The sequence below is a fragment of the Littorina saxatilis genome, linkage group LG2 (assembly GCF_037325665.1).
Source record: "Littorina saxatilis isolate snail1 linkage group LG2, US_GU_Lsax_2.0, whole genome shotgun sequence".
Taxonomy (NCBI): domain Eukaryota; kingdom Metazoa; phylum Mollusca; class Gastropoda; order Littorinimorpha; family Littorinidae; genus Littorina; species Littorina saxatilis.
Window position 1 is genome coordinate 87125123 of NC_090246.1, and position 25196 is coordinate 87150318.

The window sequence follows — 25196 nt, forward strand, 5'->3', positions numbered from 1 at the left end:
AAATATTATATGAACAGAAAAGATAACTGAAATCTATATGAACACGTACCCATAACAAAACGATAAAAACATTTAAAAAATTCAGATTAAACAAAAAAATGTAAACTAAAGTAACTTTGAAACTAATTATCTACTCAAAATAAAGGCTGATGTTAATGGTTACATAAAATTTGTTCTCAGCATATTTTCATTTTATTTTATTTTGCTTTGGAAGAAAATCTCTGTGAAAGTTCAATTTCAGGGGAGACAGTTACCTTGACTGAAAAGAGCAATTTATTGAAGTTATTTCCCTTGTCTGTCAGACAATCTCTAACTTCCTGTTGGCAAGAAGTCTGTCAAATCCACATTGTATCGGCGTTTTTTTGCTTTTTCTTCATATTGACTTGTATTTTTGACTTGCTTATTGGATGCAAGGTAATCTTATCCTTCTCTCTGAAATGAAGATTGACTTCTTTCAAGAATAGGTAAGTTGATCAACTGAAGGAAAGATTTGGGAATTTGAATTTTTGATAGCTCGCGGCTTCGGCTTCCGAGTTTGATGGCAGAGAGAATTTCTCACACTTTCGATTTTTTTTTCGCCTAGAAGAACACTGTTCTATTCATTCATGTTTGTTTTGTCTGAAAGATGGATGAATGAACTAACTTTTCCAAAAACATAAAGTTGATTGATGCAGTGGTTTGTTTTTAAGGAGTTGTGGAAGAGTGAAAATACCATCCGAATCCCGATTCGCGGGTCGCTCACGGCACCATAAAAACTGAATTTTCGTTTATCATTTTATGTCTCATTGTCTGTTTCTTGGTGAACTTTGGTTGGTTCCTAATCTGGTCGGGTCATTGCGGCAGCAGTTGTCAGGAGCTTTAGTAGTAATACTAATAGGCTCTTCATAAATCTGTTTTTTTTTTATTTGTATCTTTTTATTTTTCCACAGATGTTCAACTTTCAGTTCCGCATACCAGACATAGACTCATAGTGGAATATTCTGTGTCTGAGTCTCGGAAAAGAGAAAAATTACCCTTGTTCCCGAGGCATGCATAGACTAGAGAGGCAGGCAGAGGCTGTGTCAGCGTGTGCAGTGATAAAGTTGAAAAACAGATTTTTTTGAAATAAAAAAAATAAAAAAATACATCACAGAGAAAATAAATATATACTAATTTAGTGAAATTGAGATGCTTATATTTAATAATTAATATTCCAGTTTTGATGTTTGCGTGTTACTGTTACTGTTAGTGTTAGGTTTGGGAATCAATGTGATCCTATTTAACTTCCAAGTATTTATTTTTTCAGAAAGCTTTGACTTGAGTATGACGGTGCTCACTGCTTGTTTGAACTGAAGGTGAAGAAAGCTGAGATGGACAGTGACCTTAACACCGCCACCGATGCCAGTAACGCAGACTGTCGTTCCGTCCCGGCAAGGTGAAGATGAACAGGTATGGCTCCATAGCAATGAGTGTCTCATTCAGAGTCATTGATAGTGACACTGACAGCGTCTTTTTGTTCTGTGACTTTGGCTTATTTTGTGTTTTATTCTTTTAGTTATAACCAGATGTGTCAAACAAATTCAGCTGATCTCTTTTACTGTTTTAGTGAAACAAATGTATTGTTTCCAGCAAAGGGGAAAAAAATCGGGTGGGGGCGGTTGGTCGATTTTATTTTTATATTTAAATTTTTATTTTATTTTAATAGTTTTATTGATGTTTGTTTTTAATTAACACAGGCATCTCATTGATGAGAAAGTGTGAACTGTGTCCGCGGGATGCCAGAGAAGAGTAACTTTTCATCCAAAGTCTGCAAAATTGAATTTAAAATTTAACCTTTTTGATGAATATTTTTGAATGAATACAAAAAGTTCTAGTGTTTGGAGGAAAAGTTAAGGTCAGTTCAACTTTAAACAATGATTTTTAGTGTGTGTTTGTTCTTCTGTCTAAAAAAATAAAAATCTGCTTGAAGTAAATACACACAAAAATTTTCATCTCCAACTGCTGAGTCCCTACATCTTTTTACCCCATCAAATGCCACTCTGTATGCCCCTTTAAAAATTGATTGCAATATATATATTCCTCATCTTCTCCTGAATTCAAAAATATAGAGATGTCACGTTTACTTTGAACATTTGCTCAGATTGTTTTTTAGTGCTGATGGTTTCTTTTCAGGCTGACAGATTGTCTAAAATATGTATTGCTTCATGTAAATGTCTTTTTGTTCTTCTTTTCTTCCATTCAGCGGACACAAGACTACGAGCAGAGCAGAGCGGCAAGATAAACATCAGTTCTTGCTGCTGGAGAAGGTTCTACAGGAGCAGATGGACCTGATGCGACTAATTTAGTAATTGGTCGCCAAAGAATCATGGTGGAGCCAGAGCCTGTGCTACTGTTCGATGGAGTCATCTTTTTACTGTTGAGTGTGGAAGATGTTGAAGGCACATGATGGATCTGTCGAAGGAGTGATCACTGGTAGGTGGCTTTGAATGCTATTGTAATTGTTGAAGCAGACCAGTCATGCCTGTGCTATTTTCCCCAGATAACTGTAGCAAGATCTTGTGAGAGTGACATGTTATTGTTAGACGCGCGCTCTTTAGGCTTTAAATGTTACCTTGAGTGTGTGCTTTTTGGAGGATGCCAGATGTCATCACGGTTCACGGGTGTATCTTAACTGTTCATCAGTTCTCAGTCATGACCAGTTTCCCATTATCCTGGGAATTCATGCAAGGTTTATGCGTATTGGTCACATTTGTGAATTTAACCAACACATTTTGATGATAAAACTATGCTTATGGGTACGCACAATGATGGGCCTCTTTTTCTCATGTGGGGTGCGGAAAATGCATGCACCACTTTGTTTTCTGTGATCATTGCATCTGTGAGAAATAATGCAAATATTGCTCTGTGGCCAGAGCTGCCATCTGCTAGGTTTTCAGGGATGTAACAGAAATTGCTACGCTGTTTCCTCAAGTTCAAAATTGCAAGTGCTACACTCAAGCAAATAATCACAAACATGCAACAGTGCCTTCTTGTGAGTTCTGATTCTCACTTTGTGTAGGCATCGGATTATGGGTCAGAAAAAAATTGTCCACACTGAATAGTATCACGGTTGACGCTCTCTTCTAACTATGTTTGTGCTTTCCAAATGAAGATTTGTGAGATAGTATTGAATGATTGATGCAGGTCACCTGAGGTGTGTGATTACATTTTATGACAATGCTACACTCAATCACCATTTGCTCTTCTGAAAACATTTTTTTTTAAAGCAAGTGCGATTATTGATTTTTTGTTCCAGGTGACAGTATGATGCTTCCAGATTGAATTGTTTGTATGTGAAGAAGAGCTGTCTGAATATTTGATTTTTGGAATTCAGTTGGCTTGTTTTGTTTGTTTCAGATCCATGACCATGAGCTCGGTGTGGTTGGTGGACATGAACTAAAGACGACTACTGATGCTGTGATGACGAAGGTGTTCCATAGGCTACACGGTTGCTGACAGGGGGCTCTGGGGGAGGGCAGGGAAAGAGACCATGGTGTACGCTGCGACTAAAAGCCATCGACAGTGAGTTGTTTTTCATAATTTGTAAAATCATCCTGGTCCTTTTAGGAAGAAGATAAAATCCATGTCTACAAAACAACAAGTTATTTCTGTCTCAAATTTTGTTCTTTGGAATCAATTTTAAATTTGCCATGTTTTACATGTGAATGATAGTTGTCAAAGCTTTTACGCTTAACATTAAATTGCTAGAAGCCAAGTTCCTGAGCTCATTTGTCAGTGTCATGGATTTTCGACTACATACGAAATAAGGATGTTAGCAAACGGTATGATGTCGTCACATATGCGTCTGCACGTCACAGTACATGTATTATGAATTTCCGAAGGCCCCCAAAGAAAAAGTCATAGTAAAGGTAACTTTAACCACTTGACTGCCTTATGACGGGTATACCAGTCATGCGCTTGTGCAGCCGCAGCGCCTTAGGACGGGTAAACCCGTCTTCTCCGTTCCGGGATTTTCCAGAAATGCTACGTCACTGCTGACACACAAATAGCAGCCAATGGCTTGGTAGGATACCTCATTCTCATGAATAAACATAAATGGTGACGCGGTTTTGCGTTTGAAGGCTATTTTCGGCCTTGTCGACAGGGTATGGGAGAGAAATCTCGACTCGTCAAAATGGCTAACGGTGACTGTCGACCGGGCCCTAGTAGGGAAAAACAAAGCCGGACTGACGCTACAGGCGGTGCAAATGATTATGGATACTGACAGGGGAAGGGGGAGATCTTCTTTCGGACAATTTGTTGGAAACAGGTAGATGACAGTGATTATAATCCTTTCTTGGAGCGAGCAAAACAGCCACCTGTGTTTGATCCACAGGCACCGGAAGATGCGCCGGGCTGATTTTTCAAAAGTTCATATTTAAACATCATTATAAGCCAAACTAATTATCATTTCCATGATTAGACACTAAAAACAGATTCTTGGTTCAATTTCCTTTAAAAACAACATAGGTTTTACTTACCTACCTACTGCCAGTTTGAAGCTAGATTTTTTTGTGAATTATTACACCCCAAACTCCAATATTCCCTGGCAGTCAGGAATGCACATACCCAAGTTTTGATTGGCAGCGAAAGGGTTAAAACAAATATTAGGGTAGGTATTTTTTTTTTACTTCTCTTCTACAAGGATTACAATGTGTTGTAATTTCCTAACTCAAGTATAGTTGGTGTGTTGTAAAAGCGTATGGTGTGTATGCAAGTTTGTGTGTCTGTATGATTTTTAGCAAGTTTACAGGCGTCAGGAAATAAACTTGAGACTTTTCTCAAATCAGTGATAGTTGTTTGATGATCTAAGTTCATGTTATTTTTTGTTTTGTCATGCAGAGGCTGTTCCGTGAAGCTGTACGGGTGCCACAGGTCAAGACCTTGAAGACGGCCGTTCAAGACTGGTTTTTGGAAGCCTGTGATAAAAGAAAGAGACAACAGGCCATGGAAGAGCCTTCATGATTTGGTTTGCAGTAATTGAACTTTGTAATCTCTGTAGGCTTATTTACAATGCTAGTTGCAAAAATTTGATGAATGTAAGATTTGACTCGCCTGAGAAATTGCTAGTGAGTAATTGTATTTCACAGTTCAGGTCTGTGTGGCTGATGGGTAATGTACAGAAGAATCTGGGGTTTTGTTGGACATTATTTAAGCTAAGCTTTAAACTTCACACTCTTCTACAGATGATGTTCAGACATGATGTACCCTTTTAGGTTGTGTCAGAACGACAGAAGACTAAACTGGAAGTGCTCAACTACCATTACTATCAGTGGAGACGCATGGATGCATTTGAACTTTTCTTGTGGGTATCCCATACTAAAAATATAGAATACATGATTCTGGAAAAGCTGTTCAAGGGCACTTACACACTATATTCGATTTTTAATACACGACTCAAACCTTCAGGCTAAATTAAAATGAATAAAATACAAGTATAAAGAGTTCAGAAAAGAAGAAAACAAAAAGTGAACAAATAGAAAGAAAAGGTTTTAACAATTCCTTGTCATTTATGGGAGTCGAACGCAAACAACCTAGGCAGCTTGAAGGAGACAATGCATGATGCGGGTTTTTGTTGTTCTTTATTATTTTTTGGAGTTGAGTTGAGAATTTAGAAGCGAGACTAGAAATATACTCTTTTTTTTTTTTGCTGTTAAAACCGTTATGATTGGATTTCTATAGATGTAAGTCTTGGTGCACCTGATAAAAATTTAGCCCTTGAATGCAGGCAGTGTAAGGTAAATGAAGCAAAGTTCTCTCCGAAACAGAAAAAAAAATGCATTTCAATTATATTGATCCTCGCCACCTTATTTTGTTTGCTGAGCAGCTGGCCGCTGGAGACTTGTCTATCATTTTGTGAGTAAGCTGCGTGTTTTACATCCATTTTGAGATGGCAAACCTATGTTTTACGCAGTCTGATAAGTTTTTTTTAATTTATGAGTTTTATGTCATGGTTTTTTTTTTAATTTATGAGTTTATGTCATGTTGGTGTGCTTATACATATCAGTGGAGAAGGGGCATTGAATAAGTGTTTCTTTTTGATATCATTGTTCTGAATTTTGACTATTAGCTGGCATTTTACCTTTTGTTTCATTATTGTAGTTGTTACTTTTGTGTAGTGAAACTTGATAACTCACTGCTGCCCATGTCTAGGTTGTGTCAATTGTTTTTTCTTCACTGAACGTACCACTGATTATCAATGATGACATCAGGGTTTTGTTCTGTTTTTTCTCTGGCATTTGAATTTGCTTCAAATCATTGTGAACTTTTTTTTTCCATGCAAAGTTACTGGTATATGTGAATATGTTAACACACTTCAAATCAAAACCTGAAATGTCTCCTTTTTAAAAGTAATTTTTTTAATTTCTTTTATTTAAATGGTACACATTCATATGATTGTCTCCCTTTTTTTTCCTTTTTTTTTTTTCCTTTTTTTTTTCTCTTTCCTTCTCTTATTTTGTTTTTTTCTTTCTTATTCTTCGGTTTGTTCTTCCTTTTATCTTCTTATCCTCTTTCTCTTGCTTGTTCCTTGTCCCAGTATGCTTTCACGCCGCCCCATCTAATTATTTTGTGCTCCATCCACATCTGAATTTCGTTCAGCTGCCTTGTCCGAAATGTGTGTGGGGCACATATGTATGTTTAATGTCAGGGGTCGACACTAACTTATTTGGCCTGGGGCCACACTGGCCCCAGAGATGGAAATTGCTGGGGCGGAAAACAAAAATCTGGGGCCCACTCTCAGTATTCACGTGCGGCAATGCATTCAGTTGTCTGTTTTTCTTCATCGTACTCCGTCGCGATATAACCTTCGTGGTTGAAAACGACGTTAAACACCAAATAAAGTAAGAATTCATCATACTGAAGCCAGGGAAATTTTTTCAACCATTTGACATTGAAATTACGACAGCTCTTCGCGCTTTTGGCTGCATCGGTCTCCTTTTTTCGTTTCTCTCCACCCTGTTCTTCATCTTCATTTCCATGTCTTTTTACACCAGGGATGTGTCGCCACATTTTGCGTTTGGCATTTGAAGGCGATACTTATCTCTCACGCTAAAGAGCGCAATCTGGGAGTTATTTCCCTTGCGGCATTGTCCTTCGACGATTTCAATGTTTTTTTTTTTTCTTGACTGCGGCATTGATCGTAACGCAAATTTCAGTGACGACTTTGACTGGCGATTTTTAGTGATTGGATCTGGCATTGTTGGAATTTATCCCGGGGCGGAGTGGGCCCCAAGCTTCGGCAATGTTTGGGGCGGAACACAAAACTCTGGGGCGTTCCGCCCCCCGCCCCCGCTAGTGTCGAACCCTGAATGTCAATGTTCATGTTTCAAGTTCCTTGCTTTGTGAATTGCATACCAATGTTTTATGCAGTCGTGATAGATTCTAAATGTATGTGTTATCCTAGTTTGGTGTACATTGACTGGATTTCGATCCCTGGAGAATGGGCATTAACTAAGTGTTTGTTTGTGATATCATTAGTAATCTGAAGTTCAACTATTAGCTGGCTTGTAGAACTTTTTTTCTCTTTTTGTTGCTGTTCTGTATTCAAACATGTTGATACAACTCACTGCTGCCTATGCCTAGGCTGTGCCAATTATTTATTTATTTGTTTACATCAATGTGATATAGTGACGAGTGTACATCAAAATTCTCTCTTATAAGTTATACTGGATTCTTCACTGCATGTACTACGGCGTATCGATGATGACTATCAGGGTTTTGTTCTATTTATTCTTTGTTCTGCCAATTTGAATTCTGCTTTGAATAGTATTTTGATCATTTTTGTTTCCGTGCTGCTGGTATGTCAAAATGCAGTGAAATTAAAACCTGGAAGTCACAATGGCAATAAGCGAGATTCAAATCTCTCCTTTGTTTTAATCAATTTATTTGACTGCATTTTTGTTTTAGAACTTGTACATAATTATGATCATCTCTGTTATCGAACCTGCACGCTTGACCTTTGTCTTTCTGGATCAATACAATGTTGTGCACTGCCCATTATTTGTTTGTGAGTGCGTAAAGCGGTTGTGTGGTCTGCGTAAAATTGTGTAGGTCAATCGTGACATCTGCGTGGAGAGTGTGTCAAATGCGTGAGAATGCGTAAAGCAATTGTGACATCTGCGTGGAGAGTGCGTCAAATGCGTGAGAATGCGTACAGCAATTGTGACATCTGCGTGAAGAGAGCGTAAAAAGCGCGTAATGCCTGAGAATGCGTCAATAATTCGTGACATCTGCGTGGAGAGTGCGTAAGATGATCAGGACATCTGCGTCAAGAGCACGTTAAATGCGTAAAGCAATCGTGTCGTCTGCGTGGAGAGCGCGTTAATAGCGTGAGAATGCGTAAAGCAATCGTGACGTCTGCGTGGAGAGTGCGAATTTGTCTTGGTGTCAAATAAGCGTGCGCCGGAGGTGCGTATGGTCTGCGTAATCTGAGGGAAAACGAGTGTGTCACGCATGTATTTCGCTTTGCAAAATCGCGCGCGTTACGCATGCGTCCAGTGCAGTTGTTACGCAGAGTTTGGCGACTGCGACACGCATTCGCAGCGCAAAATTTTGCTGGCTGGGGAATGACCTAAAACGGTCAATTACTGCTAACTGACTAACCACACCACGATCCACTCTCGCAGTCACACAAAAAAGTTAGAATCAACAAAGGTATAAGTTCTAGACGTCTGTTTATGTACACTAACTCTCCACCTCCCTCTTCTCGTGAAGCCAAAAGTGTTTTTTACGACCAAGTCGTAAAACAAAAATAACTGACAAAAAGCCAGTTAAAGTTTATGAAATAATAGGAACACGCTGAACCGTGTAAAGTTAGAAAACATTTAGCTGCTCTGTAAAAAGTCTGCCTGTACAGGCGTTAACACTCCGCGTTGTCACAACTCAAAGTTCTTCATAAAGGGTTAGAAAGATGACAAGGTGGGGGGCGTCTACGCATGGGTGCACTCAACTCTCAGTGTAGCCAGGGTCCATTCGATGAAACAGTGGCGCAGTGGTGCATACAGGTGAAAGTTGCAGCAACACCAGTAACAGCCGTAGAACAGCAACCGTACAGCAAAGAACAGCAACAGCGTAGCCCGTCTCCAGCAAACGTGTAGCAAAGTGTAGCACGTCTCCAGCAACCAGGTAGAAACTGGGTAGCAAACCTCCAGCAAGTCTCCAGCAACAAGCTGAAACAAGAGCAATTGGTGCAGTGACCATGCCAACAATCCCACTTTTACCACCTTTAAACATATCTAACTTCCCCCTTCAGCGAGCACGTGGTACCTGCAAGAATAGACTTTTAATAACAACTCAAGACATTTTCTCCTCCTCTCCATATCTGCAAAAACCATATACAGATTACAATTTAGCGTTATAATGAGCAAGTTATACGCTATCATGGAGAAACAAAACAGAGTTTACATTTCACAGACATTGACCGGTCACCAGCGTAAAGTAACGGCTAATTACCTCAACAGCTCGTAAAACGTAGCTCTCCCAAGCAAACCGCTTGAATATTTGGCTCCCGCTCGTCAGCGAAAATATGTAGCCAAATCCTTCCGTCCTAAGCCTTCTGTGTATTGCACTAACACTAGAAGCCCGTTGGTAGACCTAAACCAGTCTTGCAACGCGTTGGAATCCTCCAAATCTTAGTCAACGGAAACAAACCAGACCTCCGTCTGCAAAAGCATGTAGAAAAAGAAAGCAAGCAAGACGGGAAAGAAAGACCATGTGATCTCCCTGACCAATCAGCAATCGCCTGTCCCAGGACAAGTGATCTCCCTGACCAATCACTGGTCGCCTACCATACAACCGTATAGCATGCTAGGAACACGTGATTTTAGCCGTGAGCAAAGAATCACCCCATGAGCCCACACGGTTCTAGCACAGGCGCATTACATTGCAATTTGGGAAAGGCGCCCCACAAACAGTTCCTTAATTCCCACTCGTGTCACTGAAACCGTGAAGAGAGAAAAATCTTAGTCTCTGTAACTGTAGGTATTCTTTGAGTAATACCCACTTTTATAGATCTATAGATCTCTCTCTTTCGGCATCTCTCTCTCTCTCGCACACCATAGACCAAATAGCCTGGACCGCCAACTCGTCACGTGACCCTTCGAGGTTACGACGCTCGACTTTCAGGGGCGCTTAGCGTCCTGTTTGAAAGGCCAGCGATTCGAAGACAGTGAAAAGAAAGCACGCTCCAGTTATTTGTGGGAGGTGACAATGAACTGGATTTTCCAAAACTCCAAACTAAACTTAACAAAACTCATCGAAAAACATAATAGGCCGTGAAAAGTAGGATATGCGCCGAAATGGCTGCGATCTGCTGGCCGATGTGAATGCGTGATGTATTGTGTAAAAAATTCCATCTCACACGGCATAAATAAATCCCTGCGCCTTGAATATTTGCGCGATATAAATTGCACAAAAAAAACAAAAAACAAAAAAATCCCTGCGCTTAGAACTGTACCCACGGAATACGCGCGATATAAGCCTCATATTGATTGATTGATAACCAATGATTTCACAGAAACCAGAGCTCAGAATAATTAAAAGAACAAACAAAGCCCCACACAATTTTTTTATTGGCATCCCTTAATTTAAGAGTGCTAAGTTCTGTGGAGTTTCCTGTTTTTAATTTTTAGTTTTTTAAACCTTCTTATTAAAACAAAACAATCGAATGATAACATTTCAGTTTTAACTTTCTTTGCTCCAAGAGCTCCTGTTTAATGATGACTTAAAGTACAATAACATTCAGAACTTGCCAATTCTGTGGTAGCAAAATGTTATAATGAAGAAATTTTGTATTCATAAACATTCGCAACTTTATTATTCTGAACATGCTTTATGTAACATAAAAGATGCAGTGCAGGTCATAGCATTGCTGAAGAAACAATTTGTAATTTTGTTGCAGAATAGGCTATACAACTTTCACACAGATGACTACACATACCTTTAGTGTTCCCAGCCAAACAAAACTTTATGCGGTTTGTCAGTTGGCATCTCCCACCAAAATGTTATTAACATTTCCTGTGATCACGTTCTGGGGCTGATGGCTGTGTGCGGTGTGCCAAAATAGACCCACATGCCAATTTTTACATTTTTCTTACGTAATCAATCACAATGTCTTGTCGTAATGTTCCAAAAATAGACAGAATACTCCCTTTTGCCGAGACTAATGCTAGGTGTAATAGACTTCCATGAGGGCTTTTGACGTAATTAGTTCACATGCGGGGCCTGATGTGAGTCTGATCGCGGGCCACGCTTTCCTGCACAGAGAATTATCAAAATTAATTTGTCAGTTTTTGACTCCTTGCATGAAAGTCAATGAAACTTGATATTTTTTAAAACAGATGACAATGACTATTCTTTATTTTTTTAGGGTAACATAGATATGCTTTTTTGTATCATGGCCCTCGCCCTAAAGAGGGACTAATCCGGATAGCTGCCTGAGGCATGACTAGGGGCTCCATGCACCTGGACGTTACAAGTTCAGTAGCTTTAAGAATCAGCTTGTGTAATTCAGTTTTTAACTCTTTTACCAAAAGTTCACAATAGGGCATTAGGGGGATGCAGCATTAATTAATACAACTGCTAATTAAGCACTCAACCAATAGGCATCAAAACTTAGAATCAATTAATATCGTCTTAACAGTGTCTTTAAATGTATAATCAAAAAGCAAGTACGGTTAAAACGTTCCATTAAATTTACCATTCTTGTTCTTGTTCTTTGATTCTTGGTTTTTGAACTTTAGCAGTTGTAGTAACCTGTTTCAGATTTCTTACATTAGGACTTTAGATGTATTTCATCACATGAAAGAAAGAGAAAGAAGGAACTGACTGGAGTACATAGCAAGCGGCTTGGCAGAATGCCCGACATACCTAAAGATATGCAATGCATGCATCGTCTCTGTGCACCAGCTGCAAGCAGGGGAGGGTTGCACTCTTTGTCTTGATGTTCAAAGTCACGTACTTGGCGAGACTGTAGTCACCTGCCGCATCAAACTTTCTTCGTTTATGGCTGTGTACCTCTCACAATTTTGTGTCTTGCACCGATTTTTTAAATGTGTTTTGTGATTAGCTGTTTGTGTGTAGGAATTCAAAACAAAGGTTCACCATTTGTGTCCCTGGTGACTTGACTTTTAGGCTCAGAATGTGTACAGCAGTACTCCTGAAACAGGTAATCATACACTGGAATTTAATTGTTACAGCTATGAGTTCTACCCTGTAAAACTGTCACAGATTCTTGATATGACTGCATGTGAATGCGCATGTGTTTGCATTATTATGGTAAAATGATCTGTTGACATGTACATCTGAATTGGAAATTAATAGGAAGAAACTGACACACACAGCTGTTGATTTAGCATTGCTGTGCAACACCACATTTGCAGCTGTCATTTATTTGGCTGGGTTTTGTGTGTTATTTCAAATCCGTGCTTTGCTTACAAGGTAATTTACAGTATATGGATACCTTGTGCGATGTGAAGTTTTTCTTTCAAGTTTTGTAATATATTATTATATTATTTAAAACTTGAAAAGTGTTTGCCAATCATATCAAACCTTTTTGTGCATTCATGATAAAATCCAGATTGTGATTTGAATCCAGTCATCTTTTACAGTCTCTTTTTTTTTTCTCCACAGAAAACTTCAAGCAAAACAAACAAACAATATTTTGTTCAGGTAAACAGAAATGTCTGCAACATATTTGTGACGAATCAAATAAGTCCTAACTTTCTGCAACATATCTGTGAAGTTATTGAGACAGTATTTTGTGTCCAAACAAACACAGACTTGTCTAAAAGTGTGTCAAAAGACAGACGTCCTGAATTCTTTGAGACTGATGAGACTGATGAGACTGATGGGACTGATGGGACTGATGAGACTGATGGGACTGATGGGACTGATGGGACTGATGAGACTGATGAGACTGATGAGACTGATGAGACTGATGAGACTGATGGGACTGATGGGACTGATGAGACTGATGAGACTGATGAGACTGATGAGACTGATGAGACTGATGAGACTGATGGGACTGATGGGACTGATGAGACTGATGGGACTGATGAGACTGATGAGACTGATGGGACTGATGGGACTGATGAGACTGATGGGACTGATGAGACTGATGAGACTGATGAGACTGATGAGACTGCATTGTGTATCAAAACAAACACAGGCCAAAATGAAAGTATGTCAAAAGACGGGCACTCTCATTTTCTGTGAATAATAGTACATTGTACACTGTGTAGTATTCCCTAGTGTGATCATCAGTTTGTTAAAGTAGACAGTGTCGAGTACCTGTACCTTCAAGCACTAGTGACACACTTACTCTCTCTGAGTCAGATCCAGTGCTCTTGAATTGTAGCTGTCAAGGTGTCCTCTAGAGCTCTATAAGGAGAGGTTGCAGGGTGTTGTAGCGTGTTGTAGCAGGCCGTGACAGTGTGTGCAGTCACCTGTGACAGATGTCCTCTTGTCTCCTTGCGATATACCTACACACAAAGTGTCCTTTACATACACACCTGCTTACACACCTGGGTAAAAGTTGGTCAGTTTGACATCCACACGCCTGTAGGGTGTGGTGATAAGCTTTACGAGGCTGTGGAACTTGTATTTTGAGAAATAAGACAGAGAAAGTGTATTTGTAATGTGTTATCAGTATTTTGATGTAGAGGTGCTGACTACAGTAAACAAATTATCCATTAAAAAAAAGAAAAAACAAATCCACTCTCTTGTCTCGTTTCATTCAACAGTTGTCTTGAGATGAACTCACCTGTTTGGTTTTGTGGCACCATAAATTTTGAGTTTACTACATTTGTTGCTTGCATGATGGCCGAAGCTTCTGATTGGGCTTTGTGACAGTTCAGTCGAAACATTTGAAAGAAGTGTGCTTTAGAACTGGAAGTTCTTTGTAAGTGTGTTGGTGGTATGTCAGTTGAGGTGGTACACACTTCAGAACTTCTCCTTGAAAGGGTAAGTGAATTTCCAAGAAATGTTAGTATTCGAAAAGGTCATACAACACACATTTCTGGAACCGGCACGGTTGGCCTAGTGGTAAGGCGTCCGCCCCGTGATCGGGAGGTCGTGGGTTCGAACCCCGGCCGGGTCATACCTATAAGACTTTAAAATTGGCAATCTAGTGGCTGCTCCGCCTGGCGTCTGGCATTATGGGGTTAGTGCTAGGACTGGTTGGTCTGGTGTCAGAATAATGTGACTGGGTGAGACATGAAGCCTGTGCTGCGACTCCTGTCTTGTGTGTGGCGCACGTTATAAATTGTCAAAGCAGCACCGCCCTGATATGGCCCTTCGTGGTCGGCTGGGCGTTAAGCAAACAAACAAACACATTTCTGGCACACCTTCCAAGTTTTCTGTTTAGTTCTCTTCATAGGGCTAGGTATAAAGTGTTTTGAACTGCCTTTCTCAGCTGGAAATCATAGGTACCCACAAGTATAAAAAAGAAACTATTAACTAGAATTGAATGTCTGCTTTGGTACTGGTAGGAGGGAGTTGTGTCTGTTTTGGAACTACACATTCTCATGGTTTTAGCAGTGCCTGAGCATGTCCTAATCTAGTCAAGGTTGACAAGAGTTGTTCAGGACCACGTTTCTTGACATTCAATAATTATTGTCTTTTAGTTGAATCGTTTTCTTCTGTGTGGATATGGTTGACAAGTGCAGATACATGTAATTCTGTCCATTCCGGTGTAACCAGTATATTGTGTCAAAGAACCTTCATGGACTGATGTCTTTGTCAAGAATGTATTGCAGTGAAATCCCTCTTTTAAGACCTCTGATCTCATTTAAGACAATACAAAACGTTACATTCACAAATTATATTTAACTAAACATTCCCATAACCTACCATTCTTATTTTTGATGCACAAACCAAGACAGGCATAAGCACCCCCCCCCCCCCACTCACTTACCTTTTTTTCAGACCTTGCTGTTTCAGATGTCTGTTCGTTACCTGTGTAAGTGTACCTTGGTTTTAAGACTCCTTTCTTTTTAGGATCTGACTTCCTCAGATTTTCGAGGTCTTAAAATGGGGGTTCCACTTTTCGAGTAAATGTTGCGAATTTCCTCTTCAAAAAGTCAATAAGTATGAAAATGGAATGTTAAGCAGTAACATGCCGGTCAAACGATGATCCAACATCATGTTACTGTGCTTCCTCTACACACAGATCAGTACTTATACTGAACGCCTCATGCACTGTACGAGGCAGAATGTTTACAGTAATGATCAGTGATCTGTACAATTAGCCATAGGATCAAATGACGAAGGGATGTAGACCACAGGTCCTTTGTTCTCTGGATGCCACTTTATATGTTTGGCACAGGGAGACGGGTTCCACGTACCTCTCAGTTAGCGTTGTCTTGCTTAGGCCCAAAAAAATAATAGGTGTGGTTACGGTAACATAGCCAAAAAAAATAGGGTAGGAAGGTAGGCAAACACTTTTTTTTTTTTTTTTACTTTTTTTTCTAATGTGTACAAATTAAACCTACTTGACAGGGAAAAAAGTGTGCGACTCGGGCGCTTTCGCTTTCATAGCGTTTTCTGCACTCGTTTTCTTGTGTGTTTTTTGTTTTTTTGACAAATGTAATAAAAAGTTATAGGGTCGGCCCCTAAAAATAGGGTAGGTCGGGTTACCGTAACCACACCTATTTTTTTTTTTGTTGGCCTTATTAGAGTTCTTTTGTCTGTTTGTTACTTGATCTTGTTATTATCATCTCTCTGGCCTAGTGTAGTTATGATTCTTGTTATTATCTCTCTGGCCTTGTGTAGTTATGATTCGTACTTACCCATAGTTTTTGTGTGTCGTTCAGCAGGTTTTCAGCAACCCCAACCCCCCTGCATCAGCGTATCACCACCAGGCCGGTTTTGTGCCGGATTCGAACCTCAGAAGCGCCGCAGGGGAGGCGGTTATACTATGGTGTGGCGGGCAAGGTAGCAAGCTGGCCGCCCGTTGCAAGACAACCTCTGGTCCTCATGCTGCTGTGCTCTGTGACGCAGCAGTGGAAAGTCCCGCCCGCCCCAACAATTTACCGCAGCTTGAAAAGATTACTGGATCTACTGTTGCTGGATCCGACATTTCTTCTGACCACACGCAGCTTGAAGCAATTGCTGGATCCAGTATTTCTTCCGAACAGACGCACCCCAAGAACAATTCTCGAGACGTTGGTAGCGTCACAGGTGAGCTCATGGTTATCCTGTAACATAAGTTTTGTAATACTGTGAGCAAAAGTCTGTAATTATCGGTTTATCACATTGACTGTGAAAGAGAAACTGTAAAAGTAAGAGTAAAAGACGGGGAAATGGAAGCAAAACGGTTTTTCAAAAAATAATTTTTGATTGCACTTAAGTTGTATTGACATTATGGCACTTAATTTGGAAAAACATGTAACCCTCCCCCCCCCCTCCCCCATTAAGACGCCCAATTTAAGACTCCCTCCCTTTTAAGACCTATTTTTTCAAACTTTCTGTTCATAACCCCGTTTTAAGACCCCTTCCTTTTCAAGACCTGATTTTTAACGATTTTTGGAGGTCTTAAAAGGGGGGTTCCACTGTATCAGTAAAAGTTCTACTGTTACAGTACCCTATCTTTTTTCATCTATTTTCGTTTGGTGGGGAGGTGTATCAGGCATATTTACAACAAAAAAATGACTGTGAAAAAGAGAAAGAGAACAAGTCAGGGACACAATTAGATCATATTGAAGCAATCAATCAATCAATGAGGCTTATATCGCGCATATTCCGTGGGTACAGTTCTAGGCGCTCTGCAGTGATGCCGTGTGAGATGAAATTTTATACGGCCAGTAATTGCAGCCATTTCGGCGCATATTTACCTGTCACGGCCTATTATTCCAAGTCACACGGGTATAGGTAGACAATTATTAACTGTGCCTAAGCAATTTTTGCCAGGAAAGACCCTTTTGTCAATCGTGGGATCTTTAACGTGCACACCCAATGTAGTGTACACGGGGGGTGGGGGGGGGGGGGGGGGGGTTCGGACACCGAAGAGAGTCTGCACACAAATTTCCGCCGAACCTGGGATCGAACTCACGCTGACAGCGGCCAACTGAATACAAATCCAGCGCGCTCCCAACTGAGCTATATCCCCGCCATATTGAAGCAATCGCCACTCATCACGTTTTGCTTATGCCTGTCTTGGTTTGTGCATCAAAAATAAGAATGGTAGGTTATGGGAATGTTTAATTAAATGTAATTTGTGAATGTAACGTTTTGTATTGTCTTAATTAAAATGTTCAAATAACTTACCAGTCTTGTTTTTTTATTCTGAATTTTGGAACGTTAACAGTCTAGATATCTTTGAATTTCTTGTATTGTGCAGATTTATGTAACGATGAAGACCCCGATGAGGTGGAGATTCTGAGTCTGATCTCGGAGCAGATTCCTCGTTATCGTCTGCGTGCCGATTCCATCAGTGACTTTGGTGGTTACAGTCACCAGGACTGGATACAGACGCCCATCATTAACCTTGACACCGACCTTGATCTCACTGATCTACAGATCGGTGAATCCCTTAAATACTTCAGTGAGTATGGGTTTCAATCGATGTGTTTGTGTTAAAGGCTGTGGTAGTTTTTGCAGGCTGGTTTTGCATTTCCCTGTGGTATAGTTGCAGGGCATTTTTTTTATAGAACTGGATTATTTTTACATCATTCTGGAATCGGCTTCATTTTGGTGTAGGTTAATTGGTATGATTGCAGTGTGTGGCAATGCAGGGTTTAACCTGGGAGAAAAAGGCAATGGGACATTTGTCCCCCTCAACCAAATTCCGATGGGACATAGTCGAAGGCAAGGAGCGCCAGAGAGGCCTGTACGCGTTTTGACCAAAGATGCAAAATGGTGCAATATGGTGCCATCTGAGAATTAGCCGCTATATCGTGTTATCTCTGTATATATATATATGTGTGTGTGTATGTGTGTAATCCGATGTAAAGCGTAAATTTGGTGGCGCAGTGGTACGTAATCTCAATGCGCCCTTTGACACACTGAAGGGAATTGTGATGGGACATTTTCAGATTTAATGCGCCAATGGCACAGGGCGCACTAGTAAATGAAACCCTGGGCAATGTGCAATGCACACTCTTACACACAGTTACACACACACACACGCGTGCACACATGTTTGCACACAATACACACACACACACGCACGCACGCACGCACACACGCACGCACGCACACACACACACACACACACACACACACACACACACACACACACACACACACACACACACACACACACACACACACACACACACACACACACACAACACTGAACAACCACCAATACAATCAAGCAGACAGTGAAACAAATAGAAAGAACGGGCGATACAGTATTATCCATTCATACAGGCATTATGTCTCTACCCTCGAATAGTCTTGTATCTGGTTACCTCCCTTGTGTCAGTACACTCCATTTTCTGTGCTCAGTCCCATGATGAAGGGAACGGTTTTAGTTTGAACATAGTGAGAGGGGGGGGGGGGGGGGGGGTTGGGGGAGCTTGGTATGGTATGTGAGCTTTGAGACTTCTTCTTACGCTCTTCACACTCGAGACAGGGACTGCTTCAACTGGTCGTTTCCAGTAGTTTTCTAGTGGAGATATGAAAGTTCAAGAAACTTACAGCTAGGATGGGGGTGGGAGTTATTATGGGTACTTCTTGTACTGTTTTCAGAAATTATTCTGCTGAATCAGTAACGAGGCGAATTTGCGGAGTTAATCTGGTCGATGTGATAATGATGTTTTTCATAAAAGGCTCAAAGAACTTCCAAAAGTTTGTATTACATTGACATAAGCGTTCCATGGATCTTCTGTTGACAAGGACTTTGCCTTCCAAAAGCAAGATTATGAACCTCCTTGTCTTTGGACCCTCTAAGGCTTCACTTAGTGGGGTCCAAGGAAACCCTTACTATAAATTAAACAGTATTGGCGTTAACCTGTAATTACCGGTATTTTACCGGTTGAATCGAGAAAATACCGGAACAAAAATGGCTGCCTGTATGACCTACCGGTTGATTTTTAGAAATACTTGTTTTTTTCGCTGGTAGAACAATAAAACCAGTACTCTGAGTTGAATTCTAACTGGTTCCAATGACCAGCCTACCGGGGTTTTTCTGGACTGTTTGCATCATAAAAGTTTGTGTACCGGTTTGAAAAAATACTAGCGCCATCACTGATTAAAGTTGGGGGTCCAGGTACCCTGCAGGAGGAGTGTGGGTGGGGAGCCCTGGGTACACAGGGTGTGGGTTGTGTCTGCGCATTGTTGACTTCCTTCACATTGTAACCTATTGTATTATGGACATTTTGGCCGGTTTGGTGTGACCCTAGATACTAACCTGCACATGTATCAACAGTCAGATAACAGAATTTAACGTTTATGCTTAGATATGTGATTGAAACAAGTATGTGCATGTGCTTGAGATTTCTTTTTCCGGCATTGTAAATAAGATTATATATATATATATCTCCTTTAAAGTTACACAAGAGAGTAACTTTTTCTGTTCGACAACTTTTAATAACATTTTTCACATCTGTTATCTATCTGGTGTTATGAAAAGTGTTTGCACTTGTCTCTCCCTAACTCCCCACTGTGGTGCTATCTTAGACTAGAGTGAAGCAGTGTTATAAGGCCACGGACAAAAACATTTCAAATGCCTTGCGTAAAATGGATTTATCAACATATGATAATCAATTTTGATGACATTGATAGGTGTGATCGACAAAAAGAAGATGACATTGATAGTGTTTAACAGTGAAGTAGCCTCCACATTTTATCATGATTTTTCAGTGTCAAGGCAGACTGTTATCTTTGCGTGATTTCTTCTCTCCGGAAACTGTGACATGGATATTATCAAAAACAGAGGACACCTGATTGAGGGGGAAATAGGACAGAGGAACTACTTTGGAAGAGGAAGGGGGGAAAGAACTTTGTAGTTGTGGAGCTAAGGCCAGGGATAAGCTCAGCACAAGAAAGTTTATTTTGACATTTTGACATAGATTGTTTTGTCAGTTTGACATAATGTAAGTGTGGGGGGGGGGGGGGGGGGTTGGTGAGGAAGTGGCAGTAACAATCTGTTGAGCAAGTCCACTATGTACCTATTACACATTGAGGTTTTTTTTCCCGTCGGGCATAAAGAAAAATGAGTGTCTGTGCTGTGCGTGTTTGTGTGTGTGTGTGTTTCTGTGTTTTTGGGTGTGTGTGTGTGTAGGTTCAACTTCAAAACATATATATGATGTTGAATTTCTTTATATTCTAGCATTGTACTGTCAGTAAAACACAACTGTTATAAAGATATAGTCGACTCGGGCGCAGAAATGGAAAAACAGAATACACCCTGCTCTTCTACTACCTTTAATTCGCCTGGGAAAATGTCTTTTCGTGTTGTCTCACCTCTTTTTTTAAGAAGAAGTGATCAATATTTTCTTTCCATAGGGCAAGGAGTGGGTTTTTCTTATGTGAGGAAAAAATTGAGAAAAATTAGTCATGCATATTTTCTTATATACAGAAAATATTTTTACACTTTAAAATCTGTCTTCTCTGTGTGAAATAGAGTCAAAACAGGGTGTTTTCTTGAAGCTGTGTCATTGCTCAATAGCCAAATTATCTTTCTATTTATGTACACTTCCTAGAAGTGTTTGGGCAGACAGTTTTATCAAATAGACTGCGGGCAGAGGGTATTGAAATCTGACAGTGGTTCTTTCACCTGTTCACGTGCCTGGGACACGTCTGTGTTATTAAAGACAACATTCTGTGTGTTAGTGAATACAGTTTTAGGATGGTGGAGATGACATAAATTTCAGGGCATCTTTTAAAGGTGTAAGATGTAGGCAACTTTCATATGAAAGTCGAAGTAAAGCAGAGTTTTATCAACTTTTTGTGGATTCAGGTCTTGATTTTATGGGTTGAAGAGTTAAACGACTTTGAAAGTGTTTGCAATAAACTTTCCAAGGCGTGTAGGTGAAAATCGTCCTTTTGTTACTCATTTATGGAGTGTTTGCAATAAAAATGCCCCAAGTGTGTTAGTCAAAACCGTCCTTTTATTAATGATTTAATTTTTCTCCTTGAAAGTGTTTAAAGTAAATATGCCCTGGTGCGGTAGTCAAAAGTGCCCTTTTATTCATTATTAATGAAGTGTTACTGTTTGTAATAAAACTTGTGAGTCAAAATCATCTTTGTTAAAAATGCAGTTCCTTTCTACTCATGTATGATATACTATATGATTACCCGCTTCGCCGGGTACCGGCTTCGCCGGGAAGAAGTAGAGCCGAATACCAGGCTGCGCCTGGGACCCGGCTTTAAACGCGCAAAACAATGGAGACCTTCTAAAAATAGTAACGTGCAGTGACCTTCTAAAAATAGTAACGTAGTAACGGGAATATGGATTGACGCCACACGGAGGAAGGGAGATAATCGCGGCTGAAAACACTGGAGAAGATAAGGAAGAGTTACTGGTAGTGGATCCCGACAACAACAACAACAACACAAAATCGGTTCAGCGCGCACGTGTTGAAATATCTCATCGATGAGGTTGTGTCCGGGGTGTAGCTGAATACGGTGTCCAAATTTGAAAAAGATCCACCGAGAACTTTGGCCGTGCATCGCGAACAGACAGACAGACAGACAGACACTAGTCGTATATATATATAGATACATGAAACAATGTTCATAGTCAGCTTAAAGTGGTTATTTTATGACAGAGCAGGGGCAGTATTTGCCCACCTTGGTGCTGCTATCAAAGAATGTGCAAACACAGGTGCATAAGAGTGCACAACCGAATTACCTAGTAAAAAGGTTATAGGTGCCAGTTGGGATATACATGTACTCAATATAAGCTTGGCGTTAGCCTGTTTTGAATGGAAGAAGAATGGGGGTGGAGTTCGATACAAAAACTTCCCATGGCCAAGGGGCAAGTTTAATGGGTAAGGCCCAGAAACTGAAATATTTGTTTCCGACAGCAAGGGCAAGGCGATAAAATGTTCAGTCGGTATACTGGTTCCTCTTTTATTTTTTTTATTGTTCATCTAAGTTTTGTTTTTCTTTACAAAGGCGAATCGGAATGTGGCTTTTTATTGGCTGGAAATCGTGCAAACAGTGTCCCCTGGATGTCGTTGAAGAGTAACTTTTCATGAAAAGTCTGCATGCAAAATCGAGTTTTGTCATTTTTAATTATTTTTTTCTTCTTCTTTTTTTCGAAGGGTCTAAAACAGTTGTTGGGTTGGGATGAACAAATAGGGTCGGTTGGGGAATCGGAAACATTCAATTATTTTCGTGTGCCTATTAAAACAAAAAGATGTTTTGCAAGAAAACTTTATTTGTTTAGTTGGTCAGAATCTTAATCAAATTAATAAACTTTCTTTTTTTTATGCTTGATGTAACTACTCTCATGGTCAGCTTGAAGTGGTTATTTTATATGATAGAGCAAAAACAGTGTTATCTACAGTATTTTCCCACCTTGGCACCTGTATCAAAGAGTGTGCGAAACGCAGGTGCATCACAGTGCACGACACAATTACCTGGCAGCCCAAAGGTTACAAGGGTATACACCCAATAATGACATAGCACAGAGCCTTGCTAGCATGTGAGAGAACCATCGAGTTCCTCCCCGCGAAACTGGGAGGGGAAAATTAGACTAGTCGGTCGTGAAATGTGCCCTTGCTTCGTCCTTGGAAAAAGAGAGAGAGAGAGAGATTGTGGGGGGGGGGGGGGGGGGGTGTACAGGCCGTAGGCATCATCATCTCATGATACGTGTATTTTTAACTGGAGTCGGGATCACATGTAGCGAAAAACTTATCATAGTATTGAAAACTAACAAGAGTTCACGGACAGTCTGATGGAAATGTGTAACTAGAAACCAAGAAAAAGGTGTGTGTGTGAGAGGATAGTTGTCTTCTAAATGTATCTGGATGGTGCACTGTTCCATGCAAAATTAGCTGTAACCCTTGAAAATATCCATTATGATCAGATAATGGAACAGACAGTTTCTAGGGGATTGCCTTTCCCTACGGGACTATACGACCGACATCAGCGTGTCTTCCTTCCTGAATTCAATAATGTTGACGTAGTAAGGTTCCGCAATATCATCGACCAGGAGCTAACCACTTGTTTGTTTACCACAATAATTTCGCCAATCACGTCGAAAAGCCAGTCTTGTCGGATATTGTTTAGGCACTACTGTATGTAAAACAGACGAGTTTGTGTTTTGCCTTGAAAGTGGGATGCGCTGTCTACTATGTAACGAGTAAGAAATTGGTTGCTTTTCAGATGCCAGTGGATGAAGTTTTGTGCATCGTTTAGGAAGGGATTTTTTTGGGCACGATGATAACAAGGAAGATTTATTCGCTGTTTGGGGGCCGGTGGTTGTACAGTTGATTTTTGTTCATTCCCCATATTTGCATCGTTAGTATACATTGTCGGAGAGCGAAATGTTTTTTTCCCGCGAGGTCGGATTTAACGGGGGGGGGGGGGGGGGGGGGGAATTGTTGGTCGTTCAAGGGCCTGTGGCTTTGCAATTCCCCTATTGTGTACATACATTACTCATCCCTACACTCCCAGCGATGCACAGAACTTCCTTTCGCCATTCTGCCGAGTTCCTGCAGTTTTGACCTTCTGTCTAACAACCCCAATGTGCGGGTCTGCCTGCCAGCTTCGGAAAACAGTCACTGAACCCAGCTTCTGGAAATAGATTCTAAGACTGGCTTCTGGAAGTATTTACCAAAATCAGACCAGTCTCTACCAAAACCGAGCTATGCTCTGCGTTTTCTGAACGTGTTCATTTGTTCTTTTTTCGTCCTTCAGACAGGCAGCTCTATCTCTGGATGAATTATTCATCGGCAAGTCTTGCTTCAGCTATTCTTTATAATGACAGTATGGCAACAAAGTATGCATACTTGGCTTCTAAAGTGTCGACTATGGTATAAGGTTACGTGAAATTGAAAAGAAACGAAGAAGGTACTGTCTCTGGTCTTACCCTCTTTGTCGGGGGGAAAAATAGAATGCAGAGACGAACTTGTTTATGAGAATTCGTGACTAGAAGTTTCGTTCAACATTCGGCGACGCACTTTGGAGAGGATTGTATGTTTCAAAACACTGCAAGTGAAACTTCAATACAAAATGGCGTATTATTCAAACTTGGGTGAGTAGTGAATTGTATACTCTCTCTCTCTCTCTCTCTCTCTCTCTCTCTCTCTCTCTCTCTCTCTCTCTCTCTCTCTCCGCTCATGAACACACACACACGCATAGTCTCTCTCTCTCTCTCTCTCTCTCTCTCTCTCTCTCTCTCTCTCTCTCTCTCCGCTCATGAACACACACACACGCATAGTCTCTCTCTCTCTCTCTCGCTCTCTCTCTCTGTACTCACTGTTTACTGCTGGCAGTTTGCCGCTGGTTGATTCTTGCTTCTCTTCTGTTTTGTGTCTGCTCAACTGACTCTTCTGAAACACACGCGTGAAATGGAATAATTCTCATGTTATAGAATATATATATATCTGAATGAAGCAGATAGAACGCTGAGTCGTCGTGTATAGTTCTCTCTCTCTCTCTCTCTCTCTCTCTCTCTCTCTCTCTCTCTCTCTCTCTCTCTCTCTCTCTCTCTCTCTGTGTCACACACACACACGCACGCACGTACGTACGCACACACACACACACACACACACACACACACACACACACACACACACACACACATTGTGCCATGCTTACCAGATCTTTATGAATGTAGCTGTTGTACATTCCTCACAAACACTCCGCATTCCGTTATTTCCTGTGATAACTCTTTTTGTGTGTAAAACAAAAAATGCCGCAAAGACAACGAGATTGTGGAGCTGCAAATATACCGGAATGCTGCACGCAAGTTTCCAAGTATTACTTAGGTGGTATCTGTAATTCTGTTCTACATTACCCGTCACAAACGCCCCGTTTCTTGTTGAACTGTGATTACCCGTTTTGCGAAAAAGACAAGTATATATATAGATATATGAGATAGCAAGATAGCAGAGCGTAGCTGCATAGCCGGAATGCTGCACGCAAGTTTTATACATAGTATTCATGTTGTGTGTGTGTGTGTGGGGGGGGGGGGGTGGAGGGGTTGTGTACAAACAATAGAACCAACGTAGGAGCTGCATAGCGCATCGTAAACATCGTACCTTCTCTTGTCTCCATTC

General features: G+C 40.6%; 1 protein-coding gene and 2 long non-coding RNA genes across 5 annotated transcripts in view; 2 read left to right on the forward strand and 1 right to left on the reverse strand.

Annotated features, from left to right (window-relative positions):
• The first annotated feature begins 71 nt into the window (after nucleotides 1–71).
• Nucleotides 72–7169, forward strand: LOC138960033 (uncharacterized). Of its 2 annotated transcripts, XR_011453868.1 has the most exons (5): nucleotides 72–464; nucleotides 1286–1428; nucleotides 2222–2451; nucleotides 3376–3540; nucleotides 4861–7169. It is a non-coding gene; the product is annotated as an uncharacterized lncRNA (long non-coding RNA). The 2 variants fall into 2 exon arrangements; XR_011453867.1 differs by lacking the exons at nucleotides 72–464; nucleotides 1286–1428 and having other exon boundaries at nucleotides 1965–2451.
• A 3352-nt stretch (nucleotides 7170–10521) lies between these two features.
• Nucleotides 10522–25196, reverse strand: part of LOC138960031 (uncharacterized) — a 26997-nt gene continuing 12322 nt past the window's right edge. The window contains exons 1-6 of one of the 2 annotated variants that reach the window (XR_011453865.1): nucleotides 24736–24991; nucleotides 24395–24467; nucleotides 15807–16214; nucleotides 13340–13499; nucleotides 12121–12175; nucleotides 10522–11273 (exon numbers count right to left, since the gene is read on the reverse strand). This is a non-coding gene — a long non-coding RNA (uncharacterized lncRNA). Of the gene's footprint in view, nucleotides 11274–12120; nucleotides 12176–13339; nucleotides 13500–15806; nucleotides 16215–24394; nucleotides 24468–24735; nucleotides 24992–25196 lie in introns of those variants that run through there. The other variant, XR_011453864.1, reaches the window with a different exon arrangement.
• The window catches only part of LOC138960026 (trafficking kinesin-binding protein 1-like), a 76762-nt gene continuing 75135 nt past the window's right edge, over nucleotides 23570–25196 (forward strand). Inside the window, exon 1 of the mRNA XM_070331750.1 lies at nucleotides 23570–24169. Coding sequence (XP_070187851.1) covers nucleotides 24148–24169 — 22 coding nt within the window. The 5' untranslated portion in view covers nucleotides 23570–24147. The remainder of the gene's footprint in view (nucleotides 24170–25196) is intronic.